Raw genomic sequence first — 27,586 nt, 5'->3', positions numbered from 1 at the left:
ATTTGTGAGCACACTGGAATGTTGCCTTCAGGTGACACTCCCAAAAGACGGACAAACAAGTGTCCCGCTCCAGGCACATGATGGACGGCGAAGCATTGAAATGAAGGACAGTCCAGCGTAAAAGATGATGTATATTTATTTAGAATTCTAGTTAACTAGATAAATACAAAAATCCTCGGGTGTTTTTCCACAGTGCCAAATTGACTCTGGAACATATATTTGAGCGTCATGAAACAATGGCAGGAAGTCCGATGACGACTCTTATTGTTGCATTTCCTTCGAGTGCGGCAGACGACACCGCGTGCAACTTGGTGAAGCGGGGCCCGCGCGCATGCGCACAAGCGCCAAGCAGAGGCGTCCTCCAGCTTCTCGCTCGCAGCCAGCGGCGACCAGGAAGTGACAGTCCACGCATGGAGGGTGTGTCGTTGTCTTCCTGGCTATGGTTTAATTGTTCATAACAACGTCCTCTTCTCATAAATTCATGGGCGATTCGGCGAGGACCAAGCGGCGGGAGCAGCTAAAGCGCTGGGCCGGTTCCTGCACCGACAAAGCGTCGGCCGTGCCCCGGCGGAGGTGGCGAGGGGATGCCGCGGAAAGAGGAAGCCGAGATCCGGAGGCCGAGCTCCGCCAACCGCCGTGTGAGGAACCCGTGTCCGGGGGCGACGAAAGCAGCCCGCTACTCAAACGGAGGTGAGCAAAAAGGGAAGACGGAGCTTTTTCGCTCATTTGGCAGCCTTTTAAGCATAGCTAAGAAGCTTCCAAATGAAGAATGTGCCGGGACTTGTGTGGGTGGGCTACAAATGGGAGGTTTGTTGTCTTCTCTTGGACAAATCAGCCGCTGCCATTGACGGCCTTAGACTTAAAAAAAAAAAATCAATTTCAACTGGGATGAGTGGAATCGAGTGATTATGTTTGAGTCCCATTGACAACGATAGACGTCCGATGCAATTACTGGATTGGACGTCTTTTGTTGTCATTGGCAGTCAATGTAGCATTATGAAGTGTTCTAAACGACAGTCTTAATTATTGCTATATCACTTTAAAATTATTATCATTATTTCTGCTGTAATTTTCATCTTATAAGACATACCTGGCTACTTTCTTATTTTAAAATTGACTTAATAGCATTAAAGACCAATTATTTAAAACTGGGATAAATCCATCCCAGCCTCTCCCATTCAAAACGGATTGAACATCTGGCGCAGCCATTGACAACCAATGAGTGCCTTCGAAAGGGTTAAACAATCTAACAGTTAAACCAGCCAAGATTTCTCAAGCTGCTACATGGCAAAATATTTGCAGCTTGAATACACACGACTTGGATCCACGTCTCTTTTTGTTGTTGTTTTTTTAAAATTTATTGTAATGTACACCACATCGCTGTCAATGATGACACATCTGTCAGTGCCATTACATTGGTGGCAAGTGAACAAAAATAGACCAAACTGAGTTTGACACACCCATGGTGTAAAGTAACTTGGCACTCATATGGTTTTAAAACAAAAAAAAATACGAAAATTGTATGTAATATGTCAATATCTTACGTGGTATTGATCTAGCATTGGAATTGGCTGATACCACTCAGGCGGAATTAACCACGTCCTGAAAATACTGGTTTTAATTGATGTGTTAATTGTTTCTGCTAGGATTAACACGGTAAATGTGCATACTCGTTTCCTTTGAGCGTGTTTAAAACGGGAATCTGTCTAACCAACGCTTGCTTGTCGCACCGGTTAGAAAAAGGGTGAGGTTCGACAGAGCCGCAGAGTTCTTGGCCGCCTGCGCCAGCGACGACACAGAAGAGGCCCAAGTGATGCTGCAGGAAGCCAAAGGGATGTTGAGCGGCGACAAGGAGGACGCCACGGAAATTATTAATTGTTCCAATGCCGACGGAATAACCGCCTTACATCAGGTGCGGTGGCTTTCTTTTACCGCCCTCGCTTTTGTTCCCCTTAACGTCTGACGACAACTCAACTTGATTGTAAAAGGCCTGCATTGACGGGAGCATGGAGATGGTGTCTTTTCTTTTGGAGCGCGGCGCCAACGTCAACCAGGTCGACAGCGAGGGCTGGACGCCCCTGCACGTCGCCGCTTCCTGTGGTTACCGGGAAATTGCAGAGTACGTGGCGCTCGTCTCCGCCGTTCTAACGTCTTTGCTTTGTCGCTTATTTTCATTGGCCGCCATGTCTAAGTGTCATCCGCTACATTTTCACTTTTTCATCGCAACTTATCATAAGAACCTCATAAATATGACATGACACTGTCCTAAAAAATAAAATAATGAATGCTTATGACAGATGTCACTGAGTGTCCTCTAGTAAATGATGTCACTTTGTGTCATTGTCATGGCAACCTGACATGTTATTTATGTGTCACGTTTCCATTAAAAGTGACAGAATCATTATGTCAAGTTGTCATGATGAACCAATGTCAAAGTGGCATAATTCATGTCTGGTCGTCATGATAACGACACCAAAAGTGACACTTTACTGTATGAGACATCTGTCTTAAGCATTCATGCCATAATATTGGCAGTCTTATGAACCCCCTGTCAAATAAAATGACCCAAAGTTGCACTTGAAATATGATAAAGCATGTTTTTCTCTTTAGTAATTGAATCGTCAAATATGCTAGATTGTTTACAATATTGATAATATTTGAATCGCCACCGTAAAATGATGATTTTTGCGGTAACTAATTGATCAAATGGTAGAAGGTTGGATTTTATAGAAAAAAAAAAGAAAGAAATATTGTGAATACTTGGTGGAAACACTGTTGGACTGTGTTTATCGATGCCAGGGTGTTCTGTGGGTGCCAAGGCTATTCCCGCATTTAACAATGCTAGCATTGTTGTCGTGTTTGGCAGAACAACAGCTCCGTTAAAGATTGAACACGGCGCGTTGGCTACAATTTGTGCATCATTTGAAACCTCGCTGAGGGGCCATTAAATACACCGGGTTGTGTTTGAGAGTGGCGGGCTAATAGTTTGAATTTCCTGTTAACGAGTAGTCTTTCGTGTATCGATTTTTTTAAAATGGGCTTCTTACTCTGCGGTTGATTTGTCAGTTTCCTTTTGCGGCACGGTGCTTCTCTCTCGGCCGTCAACTGCGATGGCGACGTTCCGGTGGACATCGCTCTGGATGAGACCACCGAGACGCTTCTCCAGGAATACAGTCTGAGACAAGGTAAACAAACAACACGTTAACTCCAACCCCTTCCACAAAGGGCCAAGTGAGGCAGGTTTTCCTGCCGAGCGAAACGACGGACAGTTTGACCAATGAGTTTACTCCTGAAATAAGCACTTTAAGTCCATTGGACATTTGTCATTGTCAAGGTGACTTCTTGTTGGTTTTCGGGCATTGTAAGGTTCCTTATGAACTCATTGGCAGTCATCGAAGGCGCTGTTTTGATGGCAGAATAAAGAAATGTGTTTGTTGATAGGAAATTGGGCAAAGTGCGGGCCAGATCGGACCTCCCAGCGGGCCACTCCTGGCCCGTGGGCTGCATGTTTGTCACCCTGCTCTAAATCATAATCCTTAGCATTATTATTAAATTGTACCTGGCTGTGGAATCAAATTCCTGTTTTTAAATGGGTTTATAATGCTTTGTTTTTTTAAATGCTTGGAATATTTCAATGTTTTATCTAGAGACACTAAACTGCCATTTTGATATCAAGTCTTAGAGCACATTGGCAGTTGGGGTTACGGTTCGTAAAAGCGCTCCATTTCGCCAGTGTGTCGTCGCAACATATACGATATGTGACCAGTGACTTTACGTGGGTTGCAAAATTGATATTCTGCCCGCGTTCAGGCGTAGACTTGGAGGCCGTCAAGCGGATGGAGGAGGAGCAGATCACCACGGACGCCCGGACCTGGCTGACCGAAGGCCCGCCCGTCGACGTACGCCATCCCAGGACCGGGGCCACTCCCTTACACGTGGCCGCCGCCAAAGGCTACGTGGAGGCGCTCAAGTGGGCTTTTTGTGTTCAATGTTTGCGTATGACTTAGGAAATTGCATTTGTTAAAAGTGAGAAACTCCTCTGCCAGGTTATTGTGTCAATGCGGACTGGACGTCTCGGCGATGGACTTTGACGGATGGACTCCTCTCCACGCCGCTGCCCACTGGGGTCAGGGGGAGGCCTGTCACATTTTAGCCGAGCAGATGTGCAACATGGAAGCCCGTAGCTGCGCGGTAATGCTTCATCGTCAAATTCTTTCCATTTTGGGTCGTTCTTTCTGGTTTTATCGACGGGTGAAAAACATACCTTCTCAGGGTCAGACGCCTTTGGATGTCGCCGACGAGACCGTGGAGGAGCTTCTGGAGGATTTGGCTCAGAAGCAAGCCAATGTGAGATATTTTTTGCCATTATTCCAGTCAGGTGCCAGGTTCACTTGAGCTTTTATTTTATTTTTTTGCTTCTCCCCAGTGGCGGAACGAACAATCCATAAGAGAGCGGCAAAACCAGCCAGGCGCTACCACTGTAAATGCACAAAATAAAAAACGGAGGTTAGTATCTGTCTTATACAGTTCAGCTTTTAGCTCTGTATCAAATATTAAAGTTATTTTCAGTCAATAACACTACTTTTTTCCCTCACTTTGAGCGTTGTTGCACAATTGTAGTCGTAAAATGACGGTGCGGTTGATTTTTTTAAAGATGTATTCAGGTGTCTGTCAATCTTATTCCATAAGAGAAATGCTTGGACAATTTCTCTACATTAGTCACTCCATTTATTTTAAAAAAGAAGCAATTAATGATGTTTCCACCGTTGCCAACATTCAACGAGACTCAGTGAAACAATTTGATGCCATCAGGAGCTCAGTTTGCCGGATGAGCAGCAAAGACAAGATGAACTTGCAGGACCAGTCCAAAGAACGTGGCGTCTCGGCAGGCCTGGAGCTTAGTGAGGACAAGGAAAGCAGTCCCGGTAAACCAGCTGATCTGATCATTTTCTTTCTGTTTATAATCGCTTCAGGCTCATCTTCATCCATCAGATTGTTTTCTTCTTCCAGAAAGCTCCTCTGTGTCCAGTCCAGACAATGAAAGTGGAACCACCACATCTGCAGCGAGTCCAGTTGACAAGGTCAGAGTTGCAAACTTTGTTGGTGGGCTCTAATGTGGCGGAGTTTTGTTGTATTTTTACTGTTCTTATTTTTGCAACATAGACGTCGGACGAGAGAGGCAGCGAGGAAGATAAAGAACAGGAGAAGGCAAGTCGCACGGCTCGAGTTCAGCCCACGCCTCACACGAGGGACAGCACGTCTGAGAGTCCCAACACGCCTACGACGGAGCGCCGCAAGTAGGAAACGCACAACGGCATATTGAACACGAGACTTGTACTGGACAACTTTCCAAAATCTTTAGCCATCTTTGGTTCCTAAGTTGCATTTGTTCAGGTTTCAGGCTCCGGTCAGAGATGAGGAATCCGAGTCTCAGAGGAAAGCTCGCTCTCGACTCTTGCGACAGTCGCGCCGCTCTACTCAGGTACATTACATTCTGCTTGTGACAATAGAATGAACAGAATTAGGTCTACTACTTATGTCAATAGCTTGTCCAGAATGATGTAAAACCATTTTTTGTAGCATCATCTACTGAATGTGTCACGACTGTTTTTACTGTTTTACAGAAAAACAAACTAAAATGTGTTTTCTCAATACAGGGTGTGACCTTAACCGACCTAAAGGAAGCCGAGAAGACCATGTCTAAAGCCGCGCATCCCCAGCCTCGTAACATTCAGCCCGTTAGCCCCATCATCACTCTCACGCCTGCCGAGAGAGGTGAGTTTTATCTCTCCGCGTTCCAAAGTTCCTCACTATTTTTTCATTGAGCTTATCAAATTAAAGGCACAAGAACTATAAATAAGATTTCACATTGAGCTAGCCGTTTGATGATACGCGCCCTCTCGGTAACACCGAATTCGTGACTTGCAATGCTAATGCTACCAAATTCAGCTAAACTTAGGAGAGTATCATTTTGGCGTGTCCCTGATTACAACTATACACTTTTTTCATTCTAATCATTGTAAATTGACATTACGAGCAAGGTCAGCTGATTATAAAAATGGCCTTGCCATTACAGACACGGACTCACTGAAGCAGGACGAGCATGAGGGAGACAAACGCCTGGGGGTGAAGGACAGAAGGCGAGCCAGAAAAGAGAGGCGCTCCACCGGTGTCATTCAGCCAGGTGGAGAGGTAAAAAAAAAAGACACTCCTGCCCAGTAGACTTTGAATCATTTCGGACCTTTTACAGGTTCAGAAAGCGATGTAAAATTGTTCGGGGCGTGTTACTGACAAGTTATTGTGTTTCAGAATGATGACGACGATCCAAACAGCAACGACGACTCCTCGTACGTTTCTTTGATTTATTTTTTAATAAATAAAAAAGATATTTGGATGCATAGTGGCACCTCTCCTTACAAATGCCTCTAAATAAATAAATAAATCAGTTTACGAAACACTTGGATATGCAAATGACAATACATGACAACAAGATCCATGTTACAAAATCCCCCAAACTTCAATACATTTTATGTATCTGTTATTTTATTTTGAAATGGCCTTGCGTCCTGCTTGACACTGCTGGCTTCCCATTGGACCCTCACAACAACAACTTTTTTGCCTGTCATTTGTTGTCACTGAGTTCTTTATTTAAAATTATTGATGCAAATGAAAACTAATTTTGTAAGTAGAGGTACCACTGTGTATAGTCTTTTTTTATGTATATATACGTTTATCATTAGCACTAGTTGCTATTGTAAGGTGTATTTAAGTTACAAATTCAATTCTATCAGTGATCATGTAAATGACTAAAAATGGCCTTAATATTTTCGGGCAACTTTCAAAGCAGCCCTAATTTTAAAAAAAATAAGTTTTTAAGTATTGTTTGATTCATCAGTCAAGTCAGGTGTAATCTGAGTTGTCATTTGTGTTCCATTTCTCTACAGTACGAGCGGATTAGAAGACGCCGACTACAGGATAGTATGTGTCTGAAGTCCTCTTCATACAGAAGCTTACATTTAGCTCAAAATCAAACAACAAAATGCTGGAGTATTATTAAGAAAAATTACTTTAGAAGTGATGGGATGTCTAAATCAATGTAGAAAACTTGACCCTGTATGTTTATGCGCCCCCCACAGCTCTATTTTCAGGTACTGCAGCAGAACCTGTCTCTGAAGGACAAGCTGCAGGAGATGGAACTGCTGCTCAGCCAAAATAAAGTGGATTTGGAGAGATTCAGACAGGTACGGGCAAAATTTTTACTTCAAAGTTCTTAAGGTTGACTCACTGGTTGCAATTGATCTCTGTGGCAGAGCCAAGATGGCAGCACGGACAGACCCGCCTTGTTGGAACTGGAGAGATTTGTAAGTCTCTTTTGCTATATTTGTGTCAGTGGTGTTGCTGAAAGGAAACATTTCATGGCCTTTTCTTTGCTTTGTGTCGTGTTTTAGGAGAAGTTGGCGCTCCAGAGGAGAGCAGTGGAATTGGAAGACGAATTGAAGGTTCTTAATCATTATAAAAAAATATAGAAACAACTGGACGTGCATAATAAATTAAGCCAAGATTCCATCTAAAGTCAACTATGATTAAGTAATTTTAGTGAAATTTAAAACAGTCTCCTGACAAACCTAAATAGCAAAAATGCACCAAATGCCCAAAAAAAGGTTCAAATTAGCACCAAAAGGAAAAATAATGTTTGGATTGGCACAATCTGTTTAACTGAAGATGTAGGCATTTTTTTACTGGAAATGAGTGGACGATTTAGACAAAAAAAGAGTTAGATAATTATTTTAAGAGGGGGATAAAATGGCTGTTTAAGAATTATCGTTCTAAATAATTACTCTTCAAATTGATCCATTGACAACATCCTGACACCTATTTTTATTTTTTTCTCCCAAAGATTCTGGTCGACCTGAAAGCAGACAACCAGAGGCTCAAGGATGAAAACGCTGCCCTCATTCGAGTTATCAGCAAACTGTCTAGATGAATTGTTTCAAAACAAAAAAACAAAAAAAAGACAGCCGAGTCCCATTTGTGTAAAACACAGCCAAGGGTAACCGAACAAAAATTCTACTGAGGAATTGCTGTATGATGTTTAAAATGAGCACCTTTCTGTGGACTTGGTGCTTCACACCCTCTTTTCACCTGGCATTTTATGCTCGTTTTTAACTGGAATATTTTGTGCTTCTCTCCTTTTTGTATAAACGTTGTGTAAAGTGACTAAAAGCCATGCTAAGTGATATTTTGGACCTCAGAAAGGCAAAAGCAAACTTCCCTGTTGGTGACTTGGAATAGGAAAAATGTGCCAAATTGAATGAATGTTGCCTAGCCTGCATCGTATCAATTTTCTTTTAACTGAAAGTGGACCAAGAGTGACATCATCATCATCATCTCAGCGTGTGTAAATGAGCATTAGACAAGAATATTAACGCTTTATATTGATGTTATTTCATTTTGTTATTAAACTGGAGGCTTGTGAGTGTAACTACAACATTGAGACTATTGACTCTGACATTTTTGGGGTGAGCGGTAGAGCATGATTTCCAAACTAATTCATATTATAAAAAGGGGTGCACATAAATTGATTACAAGTATTACTCACAGGAGATTGTGTTTGGAAGCAGTCTTCAATGTCGTCTGGTGTTTTTTTTTCTCCAAAAGTTGAAGTGGCTGTCGATGGCCAGCAAAGAGTTTAATGAGTCCAAATTTGCCTGAGGAAAAAATGCGTCAATAACGCTTGTAATAACAATAATTTGATTTGTGAAAGGAGAAAAATAGGACACTTCGTTCGCCGTTGTTAGTGATTGATGTTGTCACTACATCCGGTTAAAAGCCGGTTAGCTAATTCTTCTCGGCTAGCATGTTTGTTAGCGATAGCTTGAGCGCTATTTATTCGCTGCTCTTTTCGCGTTTATCGAATAAAAGGTGGTTTAAAGTCATTTACCTTTTTATAAACACGCACCTGTTTTATCGGCTGGTTGTGGATATAAGCAGGAACTCTTATTTCAGTGCGGTCGTCGTTAGCTTCAGGGCACAGGACGTCTTGGAGACATTTTTCAGAAAAAACAACTCGCTTATTTAGCTCCTTCTCGGTTAGTTGTTTCTTCTTTGGTGGCGAAATACCAAATAAGCATATTAATTTATGTTTGTTTGTTTGTTTAGCGTCATCATTTGCACATTTTCGTAAAGGCGGATGGTGATGCTCATAATGATGCACCTGTGTGGTTTCTGTCGCGCATGCGCACTTGTGTACCAATTACGTGCACCCTTGTATGTATATAAAACTCTTGCCTTTCTGCCTTTGTTGTGTTTTATTATTATTATAAATTAATACAGTTGAGAGAACGAAAAATAAAAACTAACAATTTTGTGTTAGGCTCATTTTGTTTGTTCAAGTTAATATTTTGTGGGACATTCCTTTAACTGACGGCCATTGATTGCATCTAATGTCCAATGAATCTAATAATTTGTCTTTTCTTGCAGAAACAGTGCAAGAAAAAAACTATAATTGCAAGTGATTGTAGTTTTGTACCCTGTTCAAAAGACTTTTAAGAACAATAAATTGGTGGGAAAGGGGGTGCACCTTGACCAGAGGAAGAGCATTTTTCTCAATTTTCTCAGATTCTGGAGTTTAAGTCAGGCTGAGTCCAAATTGAGCAAAATCTTTATTGAGCAAGACCAATCACAAATGATATCATGTACAACCCCACCAGCATGCCAGTGATTTTATAGGAACTATACAATGATAAGGAATGTATGACGCAGGAATACATAGCTTTAAAAAGAACCACAGAAGAAGAAAAAAGCTCTACATCCATATGCTCCGGTACAGTACGAGTTCATTTAGGGTTTGCATGACCAGTCATTTGTGTGTTTTTCTTTTCAAAACAGGTCTTTGTATGAAATACTGAGTGTTATCAAAATGTTTGTAACAGTTTGAAAAAACAATGACCCAAAAATCGGCTAGCGGTTGTTCCCAACGCCGTCGAAATCTCCCATCGGCGGCAGGCAGCGGAGGACGACGGCATCGAAGCCGGCTCGGGAGGACACGTGGACATTAAGGCAAAAGAGGAAGACCGCCGGACGAGAACACAAAACGTGACTTGGCGATAAGGCCACAATCTTTGTTTGTCTCCAATTCTTCTAAACATTCTTCAATTGGAAGGCTAGATTTGGGGGGAGCAACGGGCAAGTTGACGAGCGTCCTGTGAAAACGAGTTCCGCTTCAACGGGGCTGGAAGGGACTTGCTCGCCAAGTGAGCCCTTGATTTTCCATTTCCAGGCGGCAACAGGGCTCGCTTCTTTTAGGACCAAAGAAAGAAAATTGGATCACCAGAATAAAGTCGTACTATTAAGTGTTGGGGTTGTAATGTCCCAAGCAAAAGGGGCAAATCGGTCACCAATGATCCCTAAACGACAGTCTTAGACAATGAAACAGATCCAATATTTGACGGTCACAGACAGTTCATAGACTATTCCAACACAAATAATCGATTGGCTCCATACGGCTGATCGATTCCCCACAAACCGAACTACCGATTCATCCGTAATCAATCATCATAAACCATTCATTGACTATCCCTGACCAGTCATCTGACTACCATCAACAATCAATGAAACAGTTTACCACGTAGCCAATAACCGATGCCGACAGACAATCAATCGACTATCCCAACACAACTTATCGACTGCCTCCAAACGGCTCATCGATCCACCACCAACCCGAATCATCCCCAATCGATTAACCACACATCCTAAACGATTCATTGACTCTCTAAACACTTATCTGATTCTCATAACCAATTCATCCAACATCCCTAGACGACGAAACAGTTTACCACGTATCCAACAACCGATGCTGACAGACGATTAATCGACTATTCCAACACAAATAAATCATCCGTGACCAGTTATTTGATTACCATAAACGATGAGTCGATGAGCCCTTGACGATTCATTGCGAATCCACCAATGATCCCAACCTAACAGATCAACCGTATCATACCCGTCAACCTCTGCCGATAACTGCCCTTATAAATGATTATGATTCCCCTTACAAACCCCCCAAAAAGCTTACAAACACCGTACGAGTCTTACGGTGTTTGTAAGGTTTTTGGGGGGTTTGTAAGGGGAATCATAATCATTTATAAGGGCAGTTATCGGCAGAGGTTGACAGGTATGCCGTATAGTCCTAAAATCCTAACTGATGCCTCATTCTTTTCTTTCTCCGGCCCTAACACCAAGCCGAAGCCAAGGCAGTTTTTTCTGGGGGTGAAAACGGCACGACGACGTGTAGAGCAGCTCGCAACAAAGGCAAAGATCGGTCGCCGGGGGGGAGGGGGGGGATTCTGGTGGGGAGACGGCTGATTATCAGTGATGTGGAGACACAGTCACACGGGTGCACAACCAGTGATACAACTAGATAAGAAAGGCAAACTCAAGGTGATTGTACACTTGCTTTAAGCATGTACTTCATTCTGACGGGAAGACGCCATTCCGGGGGGGGGGAGCGACAAGCTTGACCTCGACCGGCAAAACAAACGAGGGGGTCCGTCGGCGTAAGCTTAGCGAGGCCGCCCGACGGAGGGACGAAGGGGAAAGTGCTGCTACCGAGGCCAGGGGGAGTGAAAGGGAACGTTGAGCCAGGCACAAGCGTCACAGAAGGCATGACAGCGCAATGGTTAAAAAGAATAAAAAAAATAAAAAACGGGAAAACTCAAAAAAAGAGGGGCCCAAACGGCGGAAGGAGAGCGGGGGGAAATCGCTCGGCGGGGGGGTGGCGGCGGACGGCCTTGGTTCGCTCTCGGCCCGCTTTTTTTTTTAGTCTTTCCAGTCTTTCTTGATGTTGAGGTTCCACTCCCAGCTGAGGTGGTCGTGCTTGTCGTCGTCGGTGAACTTGGATTTGATGACGTAGTTGCCGCGGGCCAGCACGCCCTTGGGAGCCTCCTCCACCGTGGTCAGGAAGTCGTACGCGGCCGGACGCGGCCCGTAGCTGCCCACCATGTAGTCCGATTTGTCAACTGGGGACACGTGAGGGCGGGGGGTTTGAGTTGGCTCGTGAAAACGGGACGGCGACTTTCCAAATGATTGAGAAATGCATCCACTCACTTTTCATTCCTTTCCTGTATGTCTGCTGCACGTATTTCAGCCCCGAAACGATCTCCTTGTTCACCTGAGAAGGCAAAATATGGGTTAAAATAATGATTGGTTGTCATTGGGGGCGATGGGCGTCCAGTCGAGCCAAAGTTGTCATTTGAAAACACCACATTTGTTCCTTCTGCAGCTCTCACCTTGAAGCTGATCTTTATTTTGTATTCAACTCCTTCCTTAAGAACAAAAGCCTCATTCTTGAAGGATTCCAAGTCAGCTGATGAGAAATCCAAATGAAACAGATATCAACAGACATTGGAATAGCTACAGGTAGGTAGCATGATCATAGCGACAGACATGTCATAACATGGCAAAGCTTTTTATTTTCTACATGTTGTATTTTGTAATACGGCAGGAAAATTCAAGTCCCGCGTCTCACCTTGCAAGTCCAGCACGAGAGGATTTGGGGCGCTGTCGCACATCAGCGCCATTTGGGTCACCTGAACATTGGGAATGTTGGGATCTGACAACAAGATAAATGCCATCAATTTACGCCAATCTATCACATCAAACATGCATTTGAAATCAACGATGTCCATTCCTCTTACTTAATATTATGTACCATATTTTACGCACTATAAGTCGCACTTTTTGGTTTCTGATCAAATAAAAAAATGGCCCTCTCTAAAATGCCACTTAAACTCCAGTCCAATTTATACCATGTTTTCCCCCCTTACTTATAGTCCAAAAAATACGGTACAGTAATCCCTCGAATATTGCGCTTAATGTAGACAAACAAACAAAACGCAAAGTAGGATCACCCCCGTTATAACTACCATAATGTTTTTGCGCCTATACAGAAATACAAGTACACAAGTACAATTATCAAAAAGTGTATATTTGTTAAATATTGCAACTGTAAGCATATCAAAACTGTAAAGTATTAATATCCAAATATAATGTATATATTTAAAAATGTAACTACTTTAAATACTGTACTCACAGTGAAAATAGTTCCTCTCCGCTTTATATAATTAAAAAAAAAAAACAGGTAAATGGGAGTTTTAGTCCGCTCAGAAAGCTCTATTTTCGGATTAAAATGATGGCCTCCGCCATTTTTTTCTTCAGTGCCGAGTCCTCTGTCTTCCGCCATTTTCCTAGCGGCAAGCGGAAGACAGGGGAGTGGCTTCCGCTTGCGAGTTTCAGCGTGGATTTTCACATTTTTATGACCCTTTTCCCCCCGAAAAAAATCCACCATGTAGTGAATCCACAAAACTTGAAGCCGTGATATTCGAGGGATTACTGTACATACATTTTCCATTCAGAAATATTTTACCATTATGTCAGATGTAATTAATTAGATTGTACTTTGACATATTCACCAATTTGTTGGTGTCTGAGATTATGATTTCTCTTCTATCTAGAATAAAAAAGATATATATGGTGGATAACTCCTCAACCCCAAATCATCCTTCCCCACTAAAATATGATAGCAGTCACGTTCACCATAAGTAGGCAAGCCGTGGCAATATAAATAATAAAATCCCAGTGAAAAGGCTCCCAAAAGAGCACCCCAAAGACTCCAAATGCCTCACCGGCTGCAGAGACCTCCGATCCGAGGAGAGCTTCTTTGTATTTACGTAAACTCTCGTCCTCTTTGTCCATCTCGTGGATCTCCTGCACCGTCTTGCGGGCAGGCGCCTTGTAGTTGACCAGCTCCGGCTCTTCGTTTTCAGCAGCGATGGCCGATAGCTGCTCTGGTGTCATGTCATCCTCAGCCATGTCTGGTGACCACAAAAAAATATAATAAATAAATATACAGTTGAGGAAGCTGATGAAGGAAAAAAGATTCCTAACAGCAAACAAACGTGAAGCCATTCAGGAAGCGAAAACAAGATGGCGACTACCTGGAGAAACGGACAAACGGAGCAAGAGCACAGCCTGCAGCTGCAGCTTTAAGAGCAAATAATTTCCACCGTCTCCCGTTTTTAAGGTGCACCTGCTGACCTAACGCTGACGTCACATTAAGTCACTTCTCTGAAATAACGTCACCCCCGCATGAGACAAGTGTTACCAATCACAAGACTACTACTACTACAGAGCTGCCAAATACTACCAATCTTATGTACCATATTGGCCCGAACATAAGACGACCCTTTCTTTTTCAAGACTCAACTTTGAAAAAAAGACTTTTTGGACACCAAATTCAATTTTTACACAGAAAGAAATGACAGTACATATGAAAGAAATAATTATAACAATATATTGGAAAGAAAAGCAGGTTATTTCGTCTCATTCAATTCATGCAAAAACATCTTAATATCACCTGATCATCTAAATATGTAAACTAAAGTGCAATCACATTTGTAAATGAATGGCTTTTGTTTTTCTAAAATGTAAATTAACCAATCTACTGTGATAAAAGAATAAAAGAACATGTCAAATACCTCCAAAGTTAAGTTGGATTTATACTTTATTCATTATTTATAGTTAGACTATATGATCATGGTCAATCGTGATTATTAATGACGATCATATCAAAGTCCCTGGAGTTAACTGGCCCATTTCAGACTACATAATACCAGCAAAAATCATATCACACGATATAATATCTGGGCCAAATTGGTGATTTGCACTCATACTACTGGTAGTATAAAAGGCAAAAGAATCTAAACCTAAATCGGCTTTGTCCTTTTTAAAGGAGAGTCAAAACGCTTTCCCCATTCCTCTTCTGGCCTGCCCAAACTAGTCGATTATCAGAGGAATGTCTGAAACTTGCAAGGAGGGAAAAAAAGGAAAATAAAGAGGGGAAAAAAACAAGCCACGTACACACCAAAACGTGTCAGAACACTATTCAGCCATCGATGTTGCCGTGAGAGCATTTTGATCATTTTCTTCGAAAACACTGGACATTTGCTCCCTCAAAAACATATTTATGTATACCGATTAAGTTGTCTGCTGGTTGCATTCACCACTTTAGATCCCCCCCAGTCAAAACAGATTGGACGCCCCGCGCCGTCAATGGCGGCCGGTAAATTCACTTTTTGGGCAAAAATAAACCAATCCGGCCCGCGCAAACCAAACTGAGTTTGACACCCTTGGTGTTGACAGAAGAGGCTAAATGGATTAGCATAAATGATAGCAAGCACCAAGAGTGGGATGGACAGTCGGCATGGACACGCCTACAGAATCCTAGCACGGACAGGACAACCCATATTAAAGTCTTATGACATGTACCCATTTTTTTTAATTCTAATTTGTCAGGGATGTTCCTGATTGTCCTCCATTTGTGATGATAGTGCCAATAGCCCAGCTTCGGTGAACGTGTCACCCCAAAAAATGACCGTTTTGCAGTAATCCCTCGAATATAGCGGTTAATGACACCAGGCATGGCCGCGATAATTGAAAAAATCACGAAGTAGGGTCACCCCTATTATAACTTTTTCTGCTTACGAGTTTCAGCGTGGATTTTCACATTTTTTGAACTATGAAAAATAATAGCGGGAAAAAAATCGCAAAGTAGTGAATTTGCAAAAAGAGAGGACGCGGTAATCGAGGGATTACTGTCATTCGTTGGGTGCCATTGACGTCAAATGTGGTTCGTTGGCCCCACCCAGTTCAAACGAACTGGACGTCTATTGGCGTCAACGGGATGCAATGAATAAAGTTGTAAGAAAAAATACATCTACATTGATTGTAACCAGAGTGCAATTTGTTTTTCTTCATTTAATATATTTAGCTTAGAAATGTACTTGCGTATAGGACAATAATTAAACAAGCATAATAAATGCTAATATTTTAGACCGAAAATAGTCATGTTCTAGCGTTAAAAGTTGGATTTTTTTAATGACCAAAAAAATAAAGACTTTCTCTATTAAGTGATCAAGTTCTTAACTATCAACTTTTGAAAAGCTGTTAACAAAAGGGGGAAATGAATAGGACGGCTATTGTTGTCAATGGCAGGTAATGAATTATATGAAATATATTTGTCATTAAATTGTAGTCATTTGTAATTGTATTACTATATTTAAAATAATGAATAATAAGAAATATACTTATGATTAAGGCTACCACATAAGTGGACATTACATTTTAAGTCTTGTAGGCCACAATTGTCTATCTTAAAATTTTAACATTCCCATATGTGGACGCTTGGTCTTCGCTGGTTAATTTTTTTTATTAAAATTAAAACTAGTCACTTGCAAAAAAAATGTTAAATAGATGAAGGATGCGGGTAACGGTGATGGGTTTCAAATTAAACTCGAAACACTGGAGATCCTTTTGTATCACATATTTTGCGATAAATACAGCTTGAAATGGTCGTTCTTCGTTATAAAAATAATGGACAATCAGATAATCTTGCAATATGAATTTTAAATGATGTAGGCAGGAAGCATTCATTAAATTAACATCTTCCATCACCGTAATGTCTCGAAGCAGAATGGAACAAAACCTTCTCGCGCGAACGTAAAATTATGATAACAGGAAAAAGACAGAGGAAAGAACAAATATTATAGCCCGAAATATCACATAAGAGGACATTTTTGTAAAAAAATAAAGCCAACTTTTTTACGAGGCGCCGTCAATTTCCGACAGGGTGGGGCTGATGAGGGAGACAAGGGGCAAATAGCTAGCGTGCTCAAGCTAACAGCTAGCAAGCTAACACTAAATTGACAAGTTCTAGACGCCCGCTAGCGTATAACGGGACTGCAATATCATTTAATATGGCTCCGCGTGACATTTTTTCGGCCCGGAGAGACAAAGAAGAGGCAAACCTTTTAGTGAAAAGCAGCTGGCGTGCAGGTGCCCGAGAGGAAGTGCGTTCGCTGTGTGCTGCTGTGCAAGTATGGCGAATAACGGGACGGCGCCGCCCGGTGCGCCACCCGCCCAAGCAGCATTTCCGGGAACAAAACTACGGCGAGTGGGAAGGTTTTACACAAAGAATAAAACATTAAAAACAATTAATAATTATGAATAACTCGTCAAACCAGGTGAATTTATGGTAGCACAACAACAACAAAATTGTATCATAGGTTAACAATGCAGCTAACTTCCTGTCATTTCCCACTATACAATATCATTGTAAAGCACTTTCAAGTAACAATGTATTTGAAGGTTTTATGTCCTTCTTTTGTATCATTTTCTGATGTTTCCCATCCAAAAATACACATTTCAGATTTCTGCAATCATTCATATATTATTTTTTTGAAGAATGACAACTTTTATGAGTTTAAAAGCCCAAAAAAATCCAGTAAAATGTTTGTCCGCCTTTGTCTTTTGTTTACATTTGAACGGCTGTTTTGGAGAAGGTGAACCAAATTGGGTTAAATTGCTTACTCCAGGCAGGGAACATTTTTAAATGAACAAAACAAACAAGATCAATTTTAATTGAGTATTTATATACAAAACCCTGGGTTGTTCACATATCAAGTAGACAGTACATCAAGTGACAGAAATGATGAAAAGTGAACACAAGTATCTGAAACTAAACCAAGTTGCAATTAGCAAACACAAACAAAAAGGTATTAGGAATCAAAAACGCATTGGTCTCTTGGCCAAAACAATCCGACGTTAATTGGAACCGAAAACAGTTTAAGTCGGTGGCCGCCACCGACGGTGATAGACGTCTAATCCATTTGGACTGGGAGGGCGATCAAACGGATTGCGTGATGATTATTGACCACCTCAATTAAAACAGAAGCAGAAGTGTGAAAGTGGCCTCATAATTGGACGTCTATCATCGCTGAATGTACTGAGAGAGTCAAAACTCTAAAAAAAAAATGAAATATGAATCACGTTCCTAAAAACCTGCGGGCTTCATGTCTTTCTCCGACTCCGTCTAATTGTTGTTTGCCTGCAAAAAAAAAAGAAGAATGAGTTTTCGGACATGGCATATATAGAAAAAAAGTAACCAAATAAAAGCTTACCATAGCGTTATAAGCATCTAACTGGGCATCCAACTCTTCGGCTGACAGCTGGGGTCTGTTTCCTCTGCCTCTCCCTCGTCCACTTCCCCAACCTCTTGAGCCCCCGCCGCTGCCGCCTCGCCCCCCCCAATCGCCCCATTCGCTTCTTTTACTCCTTTCAAAGGTGGGCTGACCCAGCCGGCTTCTATCGAAGCCCCTGTTGGAACTATGGACAGACCATCATTAAATTGCTTGCTTTTATTGTAGTAGAGAACAACAAACCATTTAAGACAGTGGTGTCAAACTCAGTTTGGTTGACGGGCCACATAAATGCCAAATAGAGCTAATGTGTATGTATATATTGCAGCAACACGCTTATTCATTTGTTTATTAACTTACCGTATTTTCACGACTATAAGGCGCACATAAGTCTTAAATTTTCTCCAAAATAGACAGGGCACCTTATAATCCTGTGCGCTTTATATATAGACCAATACTGAAATTGTTATCACGATAAAATAAAATAAATCAGTCGATAGGGTACACCATCTCTCACAACTACGGCAAGCAAACCCCGTCTCTACTATTTTCCCCGTAGAAAAAGTACTGTGCAGTGACTGCTGGGATATATAGTTCTTTTGTCAATACACCCAATGGATTGTGGCCTGTATACATCCATCAGCACAGCTTGACGAAGGGTGGCAGGCAGCGCCGGGCTAGTTACGCTAGCTACTAGCTAGCTACTATTTGCGAATGGATTGTGGCCTGGCGATCGGCATCAACACAGCCTTGCGAAGCATGGAACACAGCCCCGGACTAGTTACGCTAGCTACTATTTGCGAATGGATTGTGGCCGCCTGGACGAACGTATAAAACTCAGCGTTTTCGATGACTCATTTGGACAATTGTTCAATTCAGACACGGAAAAAGGGGACTTTGATGGATTTGTGGGTGATGATGACGCGAGTACATTGTAAAATAGCTAAATAAAGTACAACCGAACTCAGTTTTGCTTCCGTTGCCTTTTTAAAAATGTGTTTTTAGCGTGTGGGTGTAGCGTCAAGAACTATATATCCCAGCAGTCACTGCGCACCGGAAACCGGAAAAAGAGTCTGGGGCTGCTTCTGGTAGCCAGCGCTATTGCGGTTAGATATTCATATATAATATATATGCGTCTAAAAAAACGGTGCGTCCTTTGTATGTTTAAAATACACAAATAGCACTCGTTACTGACACTGCGGCTAAAAATACAATGCGCCATATAGTCGTGAAAATACGGTATTTATTACCTATTTATGTCTAAAATGTCTTTTCCTGTGTCTGTATTCTCATCCTCTTGCTACTGTGACAGTGAAATTTCCCGAATACAGGATGAATAAAGTTATCTAATCTAATGTGGACCATACCCGTTCATTTTTTGGTCTAAAAAGTTAGCTTTCTTGCTGTCAATGGCACTGAAAGATGAGGATGCACAACCAGCTTAAGTGAATTGGACCTCTATAATTGTCAATAGCAGGCAATGAGTTTATTTTTGTGTCTGTTTTCCATTTAAGGCAATTTACTGGTCACTTCCAATAAATTTTCCTTATGATTTGGGGGCATTTCTAGGTTACTTCCTGGTGGTTTTATGGCATTTTAAGGTTCCTTTTGAACTCATTAGAAGGAAGGAATGTAATTGCGGGTTGGAAATGAAGCAAAGTGCAGTAGTGCACGCACTTTATCACAACTCACAAACATGGCGGCGGACACCCTTCTCTCACCTCTGTGTCGATTGTCTACTTTGTGAATCGGCGCCTGACGTCGCTTGGACGATTTTCATAGGGCGACCTGAAAGGGCGACAAAGACGACAGCGCTAGAATCGCGATGACGAGGCTACCGGTCGACAGTCCTCACCATCGAGAGGCACTCCGTTGTAGTGTTTCAGGGCTTTCATTGCATCGGCTGCATTTTCAAAGAAGATATCGGCGCTTCCTTTACTGCGACCGGAGCGGTCGTAGTGAACCGATGCTTTCCTCAGAGGTCCGAAGTCTTCAAAGAGTTCCTGAAGAGGGAGGAGTCGGGCGTCAGTCTTTTATCACTTGGGATTTAACAACGCGGCGTCGGGCGTTTTAAGTGCCGCGTTAATTACCTTGATGTCAGAGTCGGACACTCCGAAATCCAGATTGGAAATGAGCAGTTTGGCAGTATTTTCCGCGCTACGGTCCGATCGCGGTCCTCTTTGGTCGCCCACGTGCTGTTCAAACATGTCATGCTGCCATTTATCTGGCAACTCTCTGGGCTGGGAAGGGAAATGCAAGTATTTTAAAACATCGTAAAACAGGCAAAATATGTTCCAGATCGTGTCCATTCAAGAGGATCGGCCTCGGGGAATAAAGTTCAGCATATTACATAGTTGTTTGTTTTAAATGAACTCATTAGCTGCCATACACTGCGATTTAGCCTATCTAGAAAATGTTTATTTTGGTTACTGAATGTATCACGAATCCATGTCGTCATCACACGAAGGGAAGTGACGTCAGTCAACGCATGCGCAGTATTAAATTATTATATTCCGCCGGCTGGTCACATTCGGGGAATGACACCCCCCCTCCCCCCTGCGCGCGCGCGCACATACACCCACCGTAACCTTTACGTATATTACTTCCGTGTCACCTTAGAAGCTCCGTCCACATGCGTGTAAAAAGCTTAATAATAAAGATATTTCAAGTCGTTCTTACTCGAGTGTACGGTGCGGGTCTGTTGACCCTCTCACGGTTGAAATTATTCGGTCGACTCCGCGCCGATTTCGAGGATCCGCCGGCGAACCCCGAACGTTCACTCGAAGCTCCGCTGCGACTTCCTTTGTTGTTCAGCTTGATAATGTCGTCCAGAGACATACTCATTTTGTCTACCATGTTGAAGCTACGGGTAGTTTCGAAAAGCACCTAGGAGCAGAGAAGTTACCGATCTGGAATTCGTCGTTGCAAGTTCCTCTGGTGGCGCCGTGTTGCGATGAACGGAAATGCGTAAAGTTTACGGAAGTGACGTGTACACGCGTCACCCGACAGTGGCTCGAATTGGTTGTTTTCATAGATAGCGTATATAGAGATAGCTAGATCCCTATTGCGCACTGTGATACAAAGCGGTCATTTTTTGTCGATTGTCGGCCATTTTGTGTCAGTGCCATTTTATAAACATCGGTCAATAGGGTTTCGTACTTTGACTGGACTATTATTTGATCAATTCTCCAAATTTCTCGCTTCGCAATTTATAAGAGTCACATATGTAGCGGATTAAATAAAATACGTCAAGTTTCCACTAAATTAAGAGTATTTTAGTACAGAAAATCACCTCACTGCTCGCGATGTCTACTGCTTTAAAATGGCTGCCACATGCTAACGTCGTTCACTCTGACTTTTTCGCGCCTTTCTAGGTCGCTCTTTTTCGTCATAGGAATAAAGAAACGTATAGAAGTATATTATAAATGAAGTACTATACGTTACCTCTCAGATATTAAATCAAATGTTTCTACTTATATCATTTCTATAGTAAAAGTATTTTTAACTATTTGTAGTCGTTCGATCCAATGTCTTCTTTCAACCTATATATAGAAACAACAAAATCAGAATGATTAGAGGTAATTAAACATTGAGTAAATTAAATCATTCATGTGTTGACTCTTTTGGCCACCAAGGGGCGGTATAGGTGCAAAGATCAGAATATGATTTTTTGCTTAAAACTTTATTTAGAAAAAAGATAATGGGGGCTCATCTGTGAATTATGAAGATTTAAAAAAAAAACGATCAAAAACCCTTTAAAATGATCCAAGTGTTCCAATTGTGTAGAAAATGTGAGAAACACAAAAATGAGAAAAAATATTTATTAATGTATTAAAATGAATAACATGCAAAAACAATTGTTATAAGTGCAGGTACATAACTGTAAGGAGGAAGCTAACGTTAGCACACGAACACATGCACATAAACACACATCAAAACATCTTCAAATGAATTCAAAACAACTTAGCATTAAATAGAGGGCCATTCGCACCTGCCATTTTAAATAACCCACAAAGCACTCGAAATACTAATAAAACAATAAACAAAATATGAAGAGTTGTTGATGAGACAACCAATGAGAGGCTCGCAGAATGTAGGGAAACTGTCGAGCAGGCCGCATTGCTAGCGCAACAATTTCAAAATAAAATAACATACAGGAAATGTATTGTTGTTTTGGGGGATTTTGTAACTTGGATCTTCATTTTGTATATTGGAATAGTCAAGGATTTTGTCATTTGAAAATGTTTTTTGTAGAAGCGTACAGGTACCACCGTATATCCTCAAAATGATGTCGGTCATTGTAAGGGTAAATTTTGGGTATGCCGCCCGTCCTTCTCCAGTTTGCGACAGGTGAAGCATTAATGAAGTCTGAATAGCATGAATGTTATTAAGCGGTACATCTGGCGTCACGCAGGTGCTAACCCCCAGCGTCCCGAAGGCCAAATCCTCGTAAATGGGGTGCGCGACCTCGCCGGCAAACCCCTCCCGCTGCCGAATGACCACTGCCGGGCAACGAGCTTTGTCGCTTCATGGAAATGAAAGTTGGCCCTTAAATCCCAGGAATAATGGAAGCCGAGGATAAACGAGGGGATTACTCCCCGACTCCTCTGGGTGGGCCTCCGCCATCCGCCCGGGAAGGCGCCGTGTTTACGGACGCTCACACGGAACGGCCGCCTAATTCCATCAAAGAGAGAGGAACGAGTGGTTAATTTATTCTTTGCGATGGCGACATCTGCTGCCGCGGCTCACGGGCACGTTGCGCTTTTTTGGGGGGAATTTGGTCATCTGGAGAAGTTAGGTGAGGAGAAATCTGGCTTGAGTGTTTAAAGCAAGGGTGTCAGACTCGGGTTGGTTCGCAGGCCGCTTTAAAGTCAACTTGATTTCACGTGGGCCGGACCATTTTAGATATAATATTTAGATTTTTTTAAATAAATGGATTAAAAGAGCTGGATTAAAAGCCCTGAATATTCAGTTTTTTATAGATCTAAAACAATGTTTATTTTAGCCTTTTTTAAATATATTTTTAGATTTTACAAAATGATTTTTTAACTAAAAACACAGAAAAAATGGATTAAAAAATGACAATCATTGATTTAAAAGGGGGAAAAACAGGAAATTTAATATACATCTATACTCTTCATTTTAATTTGATCCTGAAACAGAAATTCGGCACTCATGATTTAATTTCCCGGGCCACACAAAATGATGCGGCGGGCCAGATTTGGCCCCCGGGCCGCCACTTTGACACATGTGGTTTAAAGGCATGGAAACAACAATGCTTTTTTGTGTTGTTTTTTAGTTCAAAAAACATTTTTTAAAATCTGTTTTAGACCTATATCAAAGTAAAATTTATGGCTTTTGATCCAGTTAATTTAATCAGATTGTATTTTAAATATCTAAATATTCTATCTAAAATGTTTCCTCTTTCCCCTTTTATTTTTCACTGTAAATATTTTTTTTGAATTTTTGAAAAACTCCTTACCTTTTCAAATAAAAAACAAAAGGTTAATCCATGACAGATTGAATATTTGCCCTCTTTTCTGATTAAAAAATATTAAATACATTTTTTAAAAAGCCACAACAAGAGAATATTTGCTATTAAGAGACTCAAAGAGAAGATTTGTCCTTATTCTAATGTCCAAAAATGTCCGGAAAAGCTGAAAATTTATTAATCGTTTAATTTTGGCAGCCTAATTGGAAGACATAACAGCGAAACTAGGACGTGGCCCGCGAAAAAAAATAAATGAGTTTGACACCCCTGATTTAAATAGACTGACATGGGTTGACACGACAATCACAAACACCCAGGTCCCTCACACAAGAGGAAGCAAGCGGGAGATACATCCATTGAACTCATCAGGCAATCAAGGGGACAAAAAAATGACCAAACCAATCCGTAACACATATTTGAAAGACTGTAAATATGAGAAAACGTTTAACGGCGGAAAAACCAGCCGAGCCGAAGTGATCATCGAGCCTTTGAGGCGGGCGGGAGCTTCATTAGCGGGGAAATTGCAAAACGGCCAAGACGCTCCATGGCGTTTTTCTCACAAGCGGCGTCAATGAGATCGCTAACATCTTGAGGCGCGCCGGGGCGGACAAACAAGGAGTTGAAAGGCCGCTTGGGGGGCTTCGCAAGCACTTTAATCACGGGGTTCCCCCTGGAACCTGGCCGGGCACTCACATTAGCCGGCGGCTTAATGGGATGACGCTTTTTTTGCCTTTTGTCACCGCGTGATCAAGGCAAAACTGCACAAAGGCGCCTCGGGCCTTTTCAACTAAAACTAGTACTCCAGAAGCTAGAGATGAATTGCGGTCATCAGGCCTTCCTTCTTTTAGGATTGGTTATTTTTTTAGATATTTTTTACAGCGGGCAAATACGAAAAAAAATCATTTTTTTCTACCAAACTATTAAATCCGCATTTTGTATCAAAACTAGGTATATTAAAAAAATAAAATAAATCAAGCAATGTTTTTTCCCGTACCGCTAATCCTCACAAAGGTCGCGAGGGTGCTGGAGCCTATCCCAGCTACCTACAGACACGAGGTGGGGGACACCCTGAATCGGTGGCCAGCCAATCGCAGGGCACGAGGATATGGACAACCATTCACACTCACACTCATACCTAGGGGCAATTTAGCATAGAATTAGCCTAGCATGCCTGTTTTGGGGTTGTGGGAGGAAACCAGAGTACCTGGAGAAAACCCACACAAGCCCAGGGCGAACATGTTAACTCAACACACTAAACTCCACACCTGGAATCAAACCCTAGACCTCAGAACTGTGGGACCAACGCACTAACCACTCGTCCACCAGGCCACCTGTTTATTTTCCAGCAATTTACACAAAAAAAATGAAAATGTTCCCTCCCACACCCCAAAAACATGCATGCTAGGCTAATGCTAAGCTAAATCTATGCTAAATTGCCCTTCGGTATGAGTGTGCATCTCCTCATGCCCTGGGATTCGCCGCCGCCTGGTGCCTGAAGTCAGCTGGGATAGGCTCCAGCACCCCCCCTGAGACCCCTGTTTAGAAAATGAATGAATGCTGCCAATTTTAGTGCTGGGTAAAAAAAAGGGTTTTGCATCTTTTCTACTGGGGATTAGTTTTGGTGACTTAAGAAGGCCGACGACATGGGTCCCCCCCCCCGTCCCCCCGTGCCCCCTCCCCCGCCATCTGCGATGGCACCCCCACGCCGCTGTCGGCCAAGTCTTTCACGGGTCGCTAACAAGACTTCTTCTCCGCGGCGTAGGCCCACTCAAAGTAATTAAATCAATCCTTTGTGCCGGCCAATATTTGAGGGTGGGGGTCCGTGATGAGATTACGGCTCTTTATGCATATTCACGCCGAACTTCCAGAACAATCTCCCACTTTTTACAACTCGAAAACAACCGTTTTCGTCGCTAAAGTCGCGGGGACGGCGAGGAGACGTCGGGGTCGTCGCCCCAAAGACAAATTGGATTAGTAAGTATTGGATTAAAGGTAAAACGGAGGGATAACAAACAAGAAAAGCTGCCTGTGATCACAGGCTTTCTTAGATTTCTCCTCGGCTGCCTTTCTTTTGGGGGCCTGAAGGCAGATTTATTAAGAGGGGGATTCATTTGAAATGCTCTTCCCACCCTCGGGGTCAACCACACATTTGTTATCTAAAGCAAACAGGAAAAAAATGGAGTCCAAAGCCGGATTTGAGGCTTTTTACAGCCAATCAACTCACCCTAAACGTTCACGTCATTTACCGTATTTACTCCCATATTTGCCGCCCATTAGCCGCACCCTTAAAATTGCCTTAAAATCGTTGAATTTGACAATTTTTCGCATAATAAGCCGCCCCCTGATTCACAATTTTCACCGCCATATTCATGGTTTTAATACTGTATCCCCGGTCAAGATGGCAGCAAATCATACGTAAATGCCTCAACCCACTTCAACCTAGTTGAACGGCATCAAAATGCCACAAGAGGGCGCCAAAGCAACCCGAGCAGTACAAGCCCAAGCTTTGTCCAATGGCAAAACAAACCCTTCCGCCAAACGTTCATTTCCCCTTTTCAAGACTTCAAAGTCCTCGTCACCTTGCCAATTCACAGCCTGGGCGAGATTGGACGCCGGACAGCCGTTTTTCAACGCAGCCGTGTGCGTGCGTACGCATTCCTGCGCGACGCGCCGGCGCTCGTAGCGTTTCCAGGGTGACGCTTTGTTAGCGGACATTTGTGAACGGAGCCGGTTTAAACGCGATCGCCTGAGGGCCAACACCCTGAAAGAGACCAGAACAGAGTGGGGGTATAATCCTTAAAGGATTGCAAGTTACCCCCAACACACACACACACACACACACCTCAGCAAATCCCCTCACAAACACACACACACACACACACAGTGCTGGGGGTGATGGGTATGGATGGGGTCAGTTGGTCCCATGGTTCTGGTTTCTGATTCCTCCCCCCCCCCCCACCCATCCCCGTTCTTCAGCCTCACTTCATTGTTTGTGTTCCTAATGAGAGGGGCGGAGACTATGACTTTGATTGACAGCTACATGCCCCCTACCTCTATGTGCTCTTCACACAGTCCTAATTTTTTTAATTTTTTAATTTATTTTTTATTTTTTACTAATGTTAGGTTATTCCTGCATATTCGGTTTAAAGGTGATGTAATGTCCAGTGCCAAATTTCCGGTATTATACTTTTGTTTTTTTAAACTTTTCCAACACACTGACGATCCTCCAGAGTTGTGGCCCCTATTTAGTTCCGTTTACATATTTTATAGGGCGTTTGTAAAGCTGCTCTCAGTTAAAAAATATAATCACAATAATATAAAATAGTTTTGACAGGACTATCTGTAATTTAAATGATAATCAAATAGTTATTTTAAACCTTGCACATGGTGACAACAACTGTTAAGAACCAGAGAAGTCTTACCTGCATGCTTGTCAACTCGTACACTTTGCTCGTATTTCGTTCGGGGTTTTCAAACTTCAAACAAATTTACAAGGAAAATGCCAACTTTGTTATGGTTTTCTCTGGTTTATTTGCGTTCGAGCATTAAGATAAGTACTTTATAAGGCATAGTTAATGGCCACTAAACGAAAACAAACCAATAACCGGAAACTCTCCCACACGTGTCTCTCCAATCAGTCGCGAGGTGCGTTTATTGAAAACATGTAAATCACAAAACTCTCCCCACGTCAACAATGTTTCCAGCCTTAGCAATAGCAACAGTATGATTTTTGGTTTTCAAAATGATTTTTTAGCAATAAATTGTAAATATTATATTTCATAGACACATACAAAATTACATTAAACATTTAGTGACTGTGTGTCGCAATCACATTTTATATAGTGTTCAATTTTAATTTAAAAATGGGGAAAATTGTGTGTATTAACCACAAACAATGGTTTTACGGGTAGCATCTCTCATTCACGTGATGTCATTTTTAGAAGGAAGATGCAATGTGAAAGACAAGATGTGGAAAAAGGGCCCACACACCTTTTTGCACAGATCGTGGTCGTCTAAACCCGGGATTTACCGATTTAACGTTAAGAAAGTACTCTTGCTATTT

General features: G+C 42.1%; 3 protein-coding genes and 1 long non-coding RNA gene across 4 annotated transcripts; 1 reads left to right on the top strand and 3 right to left on the bottom strand.

Annotated features, from left to right (window-relative positions):
* Positions 1-299: 299 nt before the first annotated feature.
* ppp1r12c (protein phosphatase 1, regulatory subunit 12C) lies at positions 300-8,488 on the top strand. Its single transcript, XM_077604271.1, has 20 exons — positions 300-690; positions 1,738-1,912; positions 1,989-2,119; positions 3,067-3,185; positions 3,811-3,970; positions 4,047-4,191; positions 4,273-4,347; positions 4,427-4,506; positions 4,813-4,925; positions 5,011-5,081; positions 5,164-5,297; positions 5,395-5,482; positions 5,658-5,775; positions 6,077-6,192; positions 6,310-6,347; positions 6,945-6,978; positions 7,137-7,241; positions 7,311-7,361; positions 7,449-7,499; positions 7,898-8,488. The coding sequence occupies exons 1-20, from the start codon at positions 482-484 to the stop codon at positions 7,982-7,984; spliced, it is 2,100 nt and encodes a 699-aa protein (XP_077460397.1). The 5' UTR covers positions 300-481; the 3' UTR covers positions 7,985-8,488.
* On the bottom strand, positions 1,196-9,252 carry LOC144076917 (uncharacterized). The gene is made up of 4 exons (XR_013300820.1): positions 8,960-9,252; positions 8,600-8,708; positions 4,265-4,478; positions 1,196-3,175 (listed from the first exon to the last, which is right to left on the bottom strand). It is a non-coding gene; the product is annotated as an uncharacterized LOC144076917 (long non-coding RNA).
* Positions 9,253-11,128: 1,876 nt separating this feature from the next.
* LOC144078121 (rho GDP-dissociation inhibitor 1-like) lies at positions 11,129-17,328 on the bottom strand. Its single transcript, XM_077606328.1, has 6 exons — positions 16,863-17,328; positions 13,683-13,871; positions 12,527-12,610; positions 12,288-12,364; positions 12,106-12,169; positions 11,129-12,017 (listed from the first exon to the last, which is right to left on the bottom strand). Exons 2-6 carry the CDS (start codon positions 13,867-13,869, stop codon positions 11,818-11,820), a joined length of 612 nt encoding a protein of 203 aa, XP_077462454.1. The 5' UTR covers positions 13,870-13,871; positions 16,863-17,328; the 3' UTR covers positions 11,129-11,817.
* Positions 17,329-17,465: 137 nt separating this feature from the next.
* Positions 17,466-21,529, bottom strand: LOC144078120 (aly/REF export factor 2-like). Its single transcript, XM_077606327.1, has 6 exons — positions 20,712-21,529; positions 20,123-20,272; positions 19,888-20,035; positions 19,754-19,820; positions 18,015-18,219; positions 17,466-17,941 (listed from the first exon to the last, which is right to left on the bottom strand). The coding sequence occupies exons 1-6, from the start codon at positions 20,886-20,888 to the stop codon at positions 17,927-17,929; spliced, it is 762 nt and encodes a 253-aa protein (XP_077462453.1). The 5' UTR covers positions 20,889-21,529; the 3' UTR covers positions 17,466-17,926.
* Between the last annotated feature and the right edge of the window lie 6,057 nt (positions 21,530-27,586).

This window comes from Stigmatopora argus, chromosome 7 (assembly GCF_051989625.1).
Source record: "Stigmatopora argus isolate UIUO_Sarg chromosome 7, RoL_Sarg_1.0, whole genome shotgun sequence".
Classification (NCBI taxonomy): Eukaryota; Metazoa; Chordata; class Actinopteri; order Syngnathiformes; family Syngnathidae; genus Stigmatopora; species Stigmatopora argus.
This window is presented reverse-complemented; position numbering and strand designations above follow the sequence as displayed.